General features: G+C 41.9%; 1 protein-coding gene, 1 long non-coding RNA gene and 1 pseudogene across 2 annotated transcripts; 1 reads left to right on the top strand and 2 right to left on the bottom strand.

The window, feature by feature from the left end:
* Positions 1-341: 341 nt before the first annotated feature.
* Positions 342-3,676, bottom strand: LOC106579356 (glucose-6-phosphatase catalytic subunit 1-like; annotated as a pseudogene).
* Positions 3,677-4,445: 769 nt separating this feature from the next.
* Positions 4,446-8,457, bottom strand: LOC123723914 (uncharacterized). The gene is made up of 3 exons (XR_006760735.1): positions 8,320-8,457; positions 5,429-5,513; positions 4,446-5,199 (listed from the first exon to the last, which is right to left on the bottom strand). It is a non-coding gene; the product is annotated as an uncharacterized lncRNA (long non-coding RNA).
* LOC106579337 (glucose-6-phosphatase catalytic subunit 1) lies at positions 7,056-9,719 on the top strand. The gene is made up of 5 exons (XM_014159172.1): positions 7,056-7,369; positions 7,603-7,712; positions 7,928-8,039; positions 8,449-8,564; positions 8,652-9,719. The coding sequence occupies exons 1-5, from the start codon at positions 7,140-7,142 to the stop codon at positions 9,155-9,157; spliced, it is 1,074 nt and encodes a 357-aa protein (XP_014014647.1). The 5' UTR covers positions 7,056-7,139; the 3' UTR covers positions 9,158-9,719.
* The last annotated feature ends 398 nt before the right edge of the window (positions 9,720-10,117 follow it).

Here is a 10,117-nt window from a genome sequence, read left to right as displayed (position 1 = left end):
ATACCTCAACACCGGTGCCCCCGCACATTGACACATTGACTCTGTACCGGTACCCCCTGTATATACCCCTGCTATTGTTATTTACTGCTGCTCTTTAATTATTTGTTTTTCTTATCTCTTACCTTTTTTTTGGGGGGGGGGCTATTTTCTTAAAACTACATTGTTGGTTAAGGGCTTGTAGGTAAGCATTCACTGTAAGGTCTTTTGTATTTGGCTCATGTGACAAATACAATTTGATTTGATTTGAAACGCACCCTAGCAGTTGCAACTATTTTCTATGCAAATTTTCTAAATGTCGACAAAAAATCACTCCACAAGTGAATGGAAACATAGCTACTCACTGATAGATCTTTAAAGGCCGACTGCACTTCCTGATTTGGTTCGTTAAGAAATTATGGCTACCATGACTGAATTCAAACGTGAGTTGGTTTCGGGGTATGATTGGATGTTGGTGTCTCGTGCGAGTTTGCTGATGGGAAGAGTTATTTTTTATTATTTCGCCAAATAGCTTCAGCCGGCTGGTGTGCAATCATGGTAAGTAGGTTTGACTTTGGATAGCCTATCTCCGGGCTAGATAGGGACCATCAACAAATTACACAATGAAAATAAGACAATATTTTCATGTTGCACACCTTTGGATTTTTTATGAAATGCTTTCAATATTTGTATTTGAATTTCGGCAATTTATATATAAGTAATTGAAATTTTGAGCTACTGAAATGTTTGCATATTGTCCCATGTACATTGTGCAATTTACCGATGGTCCCTAACTAGCCTCATAGGGATATCCAAAGTAAACCAAAAATGTCTTGTGCAGCTGCACTCAGAATTGATAATTACTTGTGTGCTGGCATCTGTGGTTATGTTGGCAGGATTGAAACAAACCCAACCTTCATTTACATTGTAAAACAGTCACAACCACAGTTGTGAAAAAAGTAAGTAGTTGGAAGAGTTGCAGGGTTAATTGCAAATGATGTCATTGTTGATTAGATGCTTTTTTTCATTGATTAAGCAATTTTCTCTTCAACCATATGGTCTATCCACTATAAGGACAATAAAATGTATATCTTATGTGTTATGTTATTCTAGTATACATTACCAACGTTTTTTTAATAGATTACCAACATTTCTGAAAATTATGGTAATTTACTGGGAGATTTGCAAATCGAGCTGTACTGTATAGATATAGTATATCGTTTTATGAGGTGAGCATAGGAAGAAAACCCACGATGCACTTGGAGATAAGAGCTGAAAGAGGGAACCAACACGTGGTTGGATGGATGTACAATATTATAGGAAATATGCATGTCCGTCACAATACTTGGCAATGATAGGATGGATTGTCACTGACTTGATATCAGGGTCAAGTTAAGTAGATTATTGTACAGTAGTGTTGATGTGACAATGTACAGTCAAGTATTTATTGATTATTGCTGGTATGTTTGATTGAAACAGTATGCTTGGTATGTATCACCAACGCACAGATACACATAGTCATCGTTCTGTACACAAAAAGTGCTACTCGTTGAACCTCCATGCCCAAAACTCCCAACGTCAGTGGGCATGAGGTAAAGAGTGTTGCTATGTATTGAGCTGAGGGTCGGTCGTCTAGTAGTAAATGTTTAATGTCCCTAGTAATAATTCATTAATTAGTATTGGCATTTTGGGTAATTTTCTCTGAAAAACTAACTCAAAGTAAAAAAATATCTTTGTGTACACCAAGCAAAAGGGCTTTTGCTCATTAATCACGGAAACCTTGTTCACAACATCATCTAGTAAATAAAATGGAAACACTTAGTGTACATTATAGTATAACCAGTCTTGATCCTCACCGCTAAGGGTCCAGAGTCCAGGGCCTGATAATCACCCTTTGTCCTCTTGTTGTCATCGAAGGAGCCACACCAGCAGTGTCATTCACTAACATCAAGTTGAACCCAAGAGACATAACCACCACAAAGAAATAGAGAAACTACAGCATGAATGCTCTGAGACAGTGGAAGACTTTTTCACAAAGCTGAAGATAGAAGACTAGGCTATCATTGCTTACTGTAACAGAAGATTCAGCTCCTCAATGTCCTCCAAGCTTTTCTACTGAATCACAAGTTTTCACTTGTCTCCCCATAAAATGTTGGTATACACAGGATTGCATATACTGTATGTAACATTTACATTTAATTAGGAACAAACAGAGCCATCTATTTGAAGAAACAGGTCAAGAGCTTGGGACTATAAGGTTCTATCTGCATTTTTGTCAACATTTTGTTATTGACATACCCTTGTTCTGTTCAATGTTTTCTATCTATATAGTACTCCAAATACCCCAATTCATGTTGTTAAGTTCAAAAGAATACAAGATAAAAAATTGCTGACACCATTCAAACCAATGAGGGTTCAAAACTTTAAAGCCAATTATCTTAGAATATTTTTTTTGCAGATAGAACCTTATAGTCCCAAGCTCTTGAGGTGTTCTTGCTTCCCATACCCATTCCCACTCTCTGCTCATGAGCTTAGCAAGGCAATTAATTTGTCAAATCAAAACAGTTTCTGATAGTCCAACAGATTTACACACCTCCAGGTGACAACTACACTCAACTTCCACCATAGTCCTTGGTTTGTACAATAGTGTTGCCAAAGCAACTGAAATGATTTCAGTGTACATTTTTCTATCTATGCACCAAAGTTGGTGCAGTTATATCAAAACAGTCCTTCTGAATTGTAAAATTGTTTTACTTTCGGTGGCCATTTTGTAAGATGGCTGCCATGCCCCCCATGGGCCAAATATGTCATGGCCTAATATCAAAATATTTTCAGGGTACATAAACCTACCTCTGTGCCAAATGTGGTGCTTTTATTACAAAGTGAACAATTGTTATGAAAATTGCAGCTTAGCCGCCCCACTTTTACCTGGGAAGATCCAGGAGAGTCCTCCGGGAGCCAGAGCTGTGAGGATGAAGAGGGCAGCAGCACTTTTACTGACGGACAACATGTAAAACGTTGCCTGGTTCCTGGAGGAGAACATCAAGCCATCCTTGATCTGTAGCAGCAATAAGGAGACAGTGATACATCCCAGCCTGTAGGGGGTGCTGCTGTTCTTATTGCTCTCGGTGTAGAGGAGTGAGTGCACGCCCAGGCCAAACAGGGTGTCCATGTTTCGCAGGAGGCTGGCGAAGGGAGTGGAGTCCATGTGGACCCACTCAGCCCTCACACACCACTTCTGGGCTTTCTCCAGGGTCCACAGCAGGTCCACGCCCAGAGCCTTCAGCAGCACGTAGAAGCCCACAGCGAAGGAGAGCAGGAAGACGGTGGTGTTGAAGTACTTCTTCAGACTGGCTCTATAGATCTACTGCACTCTGGAGAAGAACTCAGCCACCATGATACCTGCCATGGATAGAGACCAGGGAGTTTGTCATCAAGCTACAAGATCATTGAAATAAGATACAATAACTTTGACACTACACTACTTGCTAGGCCTGGTTGCACATTTCACCAGAGTTCCTGGAAAGGACGACAACATGAAAAGAAAATAACCACGCCAGTGCAGTAGCATTCAGGTTAGCAGGACCTGCTGGGTACAAGGGTACAAGTGTCTACATCTTGAAATCTAGACATCTAGAGTCCTGGTTCTCTGACCCGTGATGACCCCACTGATGACGTGGTGGGGAAAGTGGGCAGCCATGTAGACTCTGGACATGCATACCAGCAGCTCCACTGTACACAGCAGCATCCACAGCCCCACCTGCAAGAACCTGGGGATGAACAAGACACTAAGGCCCTGCTCCAAAACAACCCTAGACCGTACCTACCCCCTTTTGGGCTCGAGGGCCACATCAGGATTTTGAAATTCAATGGAGGGCCGCACAGTTTTTTGTTGTTGTACTGATTTGTTTGTCAAAATCTATTTGAAGGACAGAAAAAAAGGGGAGTTATTTGCAAATATATAGGTCCATGATAATTTTTTCTTACTTTTTATCTAGTTTTAAATGTTCAAGTATGGCCTGATTAATCACTGTCATACCTTATAGGGTCCAGAGTTTTCCTAGTTAGGTTAACAGATATGGAAAAACTCCAGGCACCAGGGTGTAACAATTTCCCCCGCACTGGGAACTATGGTGCCACCAGTCTGCTTGTAATTGTCAGTTATCGTCAGGTATGTGGATGATCAGGGTGTTATTCAGGAATGTTTCTTGGGCTACTTTGATGTGTCAAGTGGGCAAGATGTGAACTCTGTGTTTTATCTTCAGGAAGAAACTTGTTCAAACCTTCGATGGCGCAGCTGTAATGGAATGTACCTGCTATTTGTATTTCAAGCTAAGCCCCCTCCTGTTCCCTGATTAAGAGGTGATGACAACTCCACTCTACTACCATTGTCAACTCTCTCCTGACATGAACTGATGCCACATCTCATGTCCCTGCTCATCCACTGGCACATTGAGTGTTTCCTCTCCAAGCACTGTGAGTACCTCCATACATTTTCTCTCATTACTGTATGTAGAGTCAATCACATACACAATCACATTATTACACATAACTCATTCTTCTTTTGTCTAACTGTGTAGTGTGTTGTGTTATTGTTTTTTGTCTTCCCAGACAAATCCTGTCCTGCACTGAAGTCAAGCCTCCGAACACCTCAACTCATGCCTCATACCCTCATTCAATCACTGCTGTGATCCCTTCCCAACACTGTGTAAGTAGCCGTCTCTTTCCCATTCTCCATAATATTGTACTATAAATGTCTTTATTAAATGCTTTAGGTTAAAATAATTACTCTTGACGATTTTTGAAACACACTTTGATATCTACGTGGGTCTCCCATCCTCCTCAATTTTTCAAGTCACCAGCCTCCACTGGAATTCACTGTACACTTCCAACTGAATTCCCTTTCCAGATAAGATTATTCTCCATGTATTTACCCTGCTGAATGGGAATCAATACTAAAGTGCAAAGGTTGTTATGGCCCTATGATCATTAATTTATTACATACTAAGACAATAATACTTCCACTTCCCAATACTACTATATTCTTGAGGTATGTTGAGTGACACGCATTGCTATACTCTGGCACACATTGGTCTATCTATGGCATTGCCGACCTGGTCCAGTTTCACAAGTGATGTGGAATTGTTTTAAGCAGGGGCTGGGTCTGTCCCATAGAAGTGGGTATCATGGACCCACCAATAGTGTCTCTCTCCAAATAGAACCCTGCCAGAGAGAGAGGACACCATTCAACTCCTTGAAATGTTACAACTTTGTAATGATTATATAATGACAATGCCAACTCTAAAAAGTGTATTTTTATGAAAAAAAGTGTACTTTATAGGATTTATGTTCAAGACAATGCAAGTTCTCGTTCATGTGTATTTATTCCAAATTTGTAGTAAAAATCCATGACCTCCAAAATGACATAAACCTGATTTAACCCGTTCCTTACCACTTCAGGACCAGGTTGAGCCAGTCCCCGATGGCAGCCACCCAGATGAGCTTGACCCACACGTCCCTGCGCAGATAGAACCAGCCTGGGAAGAAACAGAAGAAGGTGGTATGCAGGGCTGCCACTGTAGAGGCTAAACCAGCCCTCATAATGCCAATACTGGGTCTGCAGATGGACAGCCACCTCCACCCCCAGCTGTGGAAAAGATCCATGACTGCAGTGTGGATCCAGATCAGCAACGCAGGGAAGGTGCACCAAAGCTGGTAGAGCTCCTCTGGAGCTCCAGGACTGTCTGTTCCCATCAGACTTTATTCAAGGTTAGGGCATTTGTTTGCCTTCAAGTGGATGTTGTAGACAGGCTCCCTGACCTTTAGCCTACACCCCAACATGGAGCTCCTGTTTCCCAAACCGGTAAAGAGAGGTTCTCTGCTCTGGAGTGATAAGGTAGCCCCTGAAACAGGATGTGTGTGTGATAGTGGGTGAATGTTTTTCCACTCCAGGACTGTACGTCTCTTGGCAAAGATCGTAGCAAGAACACGTTAAGCAGGCCAATGAAAATTGATTGACCTATTGATTGACCTTTTCATGTCATTACCACTTCAACCACATCCATCATTATCATGTGAAACGAATGGCACGAAATCAATCAAAAATGCACTGACCTTATGACCTGCTGTAATGATAAGTTCATTTACTATTTCTTTCCAATAAGCTAAAGCCTGAGGTGAGTCCTGGCTTGGGGGTTGTCTAATCAGACTTGTTTACAGCATGGTTAGTACCATATCCAGGACCTAGTTTTATTGGTCAGTTATCTTTTCAGCATCTCTGGAGTAAGTCCCACACTATTTAATGATTGATCCCTTATGTAACCGACAGGTGGGCTAGCCACAGGACGCTGACCACAATTTTCACAAAATCATCAGAAATTCATTGTATAACTGACAGATTATCTGCAGGTCGTTGATGAACAGGATGATTTTGCATATCGTCAACATTTATTTAGCCTTTCATAATATAAAATAAACGTCTTTATTTTGCGTTCAAGCCTCAGTTTTGGATTTATTCCTTATTTTCGACAGTGCGTTGGTCTTGATCTCTTCCAGCCTTTCATATGACATTTTTTTATTTCTTATTTTTTAAATATGTTTTTTGAAACTGGCCAAAAAGTGGGCTTAGTAAGTTGATACATATGACTCTTTTAGTTCTTATCTTATCCATTTCATGGTCTTACAATGACAACTTATTGTATTACAAGTAAAACGTTGGATTTTGAATTTCAATCGAGAAAAGCAAAAGCAATGTCGTTGTCCACACATCCCCTTGGCTGGCTTGTTTTGCCACAAACTATTGTGCTATCTGTTAGGTTTTAATGTGAATTCCACTGGTCAATCATAAATTACGTATTTTTGTCTCCATGCTGTTTCAGGGTGAGCGACACAGACACTGATTGACTTTTGTTTTTACCCCTCCTTTGTACTTGTTTGTATGGTCTCTCCTGTTAGTACTGTACAACCCTCCCAAACTCCCCTGTCCTGTTGTGTTTTATTACACATGTGCAAGGTTCAAAGATCAGGTTGTGCATGCCTTTGGGTGGTGGGTCCCTCTGGTATAAAAACAACCAGCAGATTCTTACATAGCTACAGTGCTCTCCTTCTGCAGCACATCTCACATTGGCTTCCTAGACGGATAGTTCACTAAGGACAGTTGGAAAATGGAGGCAGTCACGGATGCCTTTCAGGGCTATGGGGTGAGCACCACTAATTACCTCCAGACCAACTATAAGGATGCACAGGGTTTGTTCCTGTGGGTGTCCTGGGCTGCTGACCTCAGGAACACCTTCTTCATCTTCTTTCCTCTCTGGTTCCACCTGCGGGAGTCAGTGGGCATCAAGCTCATCTGGGTGGCAGTGATCGGAGACTGGCTCAACCTGGTCTTCAAGTGGTGAGTCCAGTTGAGCTTATGTACTGCTGTTATGTACGGTTTGAGTGTGTTATGAAGTCATTATATAGGTACCCTTCAAATAAATGCTTACTGGGATACCAATTTAGAACTTGATCAAATGTGTCCCTTCGGCTACATCTGGACACATTGAAATGTAGGTGTGAATGTCTGTGTGTGTGCACTGTCAATTAAATTCCCTGCATCAGTCTAAGTGGCTTGTGCTTTCCTTCCAGGATTCTGTTTGGCGAGAGGCCGTATTGGTGGGTTCATGAAACACCTTACTACAGCAATACCACTGCACCTCACATTGAACAATACCCCATGACCTGTGAGACTGGCCCAGGTAAGAAGCATCACTTTACTTCCATTTATTTTTTCCCATAGTGCCTTATGACATTAAATATATATGCTGCGATTCAGTGACTATAGCCAACGCTTTATCATTTTCATGATGTTGAGAATATTCATGTTTTAGAATCCTGTACAGTATTGTTGGGTTTTCATTTTACTTGAATAAAGTGCTATGACCATCGACTGAAGTATGCCTTTCTCTGTTAGGCAGTCCCTCTGGCCACGCTATGGGAGCCGCAAGCGTCTACTACACACTGGTCACCTCCATCCTAGCCATCATGCTGACCAAGAAGAAGACGAGATCTTCCACCAAGGGCATGTACGTTCCAGAGCATTCAACCCCTCCTTCTCTTGTCCTCAATTATCTTATCCTTGTTTACCATTTTTAGTTCAGTGCTTATCAATGTTCTCTGTGCAGCACCGTAGCTGATGATTTACCATGAAAACTAACTTTAGTTGTCGAAGGGAAGGGGATGTGCCAAAGAGTGCATTTGAGTTGTTTTGTTGTGAAACCGTATCCAAATTGATATGGGAAATTGATAAAGAAAGCAACAGTTTATTTAAAATGATTACATGTGCAGTGGTAGAAGCCTACTCACCTGTAGTGTCACACACGTTTAGTGGTATTCAAGGTTTCTTGTACACTATTGTAGCTGCCAGACAGATTTCAAAACGCCTATAGACGTATTTGCTGATGGTTCCTCTCCCTCTCCCCCTTGTCTGGGCAGGTATCTGCGGGGCACTCTGTGGGCATTCTTCTGGGCAGTCCAGGTGTGTGTCTGTCTCTCCAGAGTATTCATTGCTGCCCACTTCCCCCACCAAGTCGTCTGTGGAGTTATCACAGGTCAGTATAAAGCCCTCATAACTATGGCACAAAATGTGCAGATTGTTCAACTACACGATGCTAATATGACGTCTATTTGATTTCTAGGTATGGTTGTGGCCGAGGCCTTCAACAGAACCCAGTGGATCTACGGAGCCAGTCTGAAGAAGTACTTCTACACCACCATCTTCCTGCTCTCCTTCGCTGTGGGCTTCTACGTGCTGCTGAAGGCTCTGGGCGTGGACCTGCTGTGGACCCTGGAGAAAGCCCAGAAGTGGTGTGTGAGGGCTGAGTGGGTCCACATGGACTCCACTCCCTTCGCCAGCCTCCTGCGCAACATGGGCACCCTGTTTGGCCTGGGCCTGGGCGTGCACTCACCCCTCTACACCGAGAGCAAGAAGAACAGCAGCACCCCCTTCAGGGTGGGATGTATCGTTACCTCGCTGCTCCTGCTGCACCTCTTTGACTCCTTCAAGCCCCCCACGCACACCGCCGCCCTTTTCTACCTTCTGTCTTTCTGTAAGAGTGCCACTGTCCCCCTGGCAACCGTGAGCATCATCCCCTACTGCATGTCAGGAGCGTTTAGCAGCATACAGAGCAAGAAGCATCTGTGAGGTCGTTGACTGCTGACACACAGACTTATGTATACGGAGCTCACTCCAGAATTGTACAGTGTTCACTGGTGCTTCAATCCTTAATCATTCCATATATTGACTTTCTTCCCAAATAGCCAAAGAGATGAACAATCTATTGTGGTCTTTGTCTACTATACAGTTCATCCAGTCACTCACTGTAAATGTCTTGTTTTCCTATATATGCATAGTGTGGACACTGAAATGAAAGAACTATCCAGCGTATTACTCAGTGGCACTTAAGACACTGATTTAATTGTATAAAAAAATGATAATTTAGAAGTAGTTCAGTGCGAACTCAGGAGCCTAGAAAGTGAATGTTTCCTTGCAGTTGCTTTGACTAAACCTCATTTTGAAAAAAGATAAAGCAAACTAGTCCAGGAGAATGAGCCCAAAAGCTCTCGCAGGGACTTTAGTGGCCTGCTTTACAGTGTGTTCTAAGAAAGTAATATATAACAATGTTCATATTTGTTTTGTAACTGTTTTTCCTGTTAAATATTTTTGGAAATTGTCAGATATTTATAATAAAAATCTTTCAAATACATCACTGACCATGTGCTATTTATCTAACACTACTAAACATACTGTTAGGTATCAGTTCAGACATTCTACAATGTTTGTTTCCTAACATTAATGACAATATTATAGATAAACCATAAGCAAGTCCACAAAACTTAGAAAATGCAGCAGTGGTAAAATGACAATTTTTATTTAACTAGGCAAGTCAGTTAAGAACAAATTCTTATTTTCAATGACAGCCTAGGAGCAGTGGGTTAACTGCCTTGATCAGGGGCAGAATAACAGATTTTTACCTTGTCAGCTTGGGGACTCGATCTAGCAACCATTCGGTTACTGGCCCAACACTAACCACTAGGCTACCTGCTGCACAATCATTACATGGTTTTCAAACCCCAAAATCAACAGCTAACAATATGAGCCAAA

The sequence above is a fragment of the Salmo salar genome, chromosome ssa19 (assembly GCF_905237065.1).
Source record: "Salmo salar chromosome ssa19, Ssal_v3.1, whole genome shotgun sequence".
In the NCBI taxonomy this organism is placed as follows: Eukaryota; Metazoa; Chordata; class Actinopteri; order Salmoniformes; family Salmonidae; genus Salmo; species Salmo salar.
The sequence above is the reverse complement of the archived record's forward strand: the minus strand, read 5'-3'. Positions and strand labels throughout refer to the sequence as shown.

Coding starts and splice junctions, on each gene's coding strand:
- LOC106579337 (XM_014159172.1), top strand. CDS start 7,140: ATGGAGGCAGTCACGGATGCCTTTCAGGGCTATGGGGTGAGCACCACT. Junction 7,713..7,927: donor GACCTGTGAGACTGGCCCAG/GTAAGAAGCATC, acceptor TTTCTCTGTTAG/GCAGTCCCTCTGGCCACGCT. Junction 8,565..8,651: donor CGTCTGTGGAGTTATCACAG/GTCAGTATAAAG, acceptor TTTGATTTCTAG/GTATGGTTGTGGCCGAGGCC.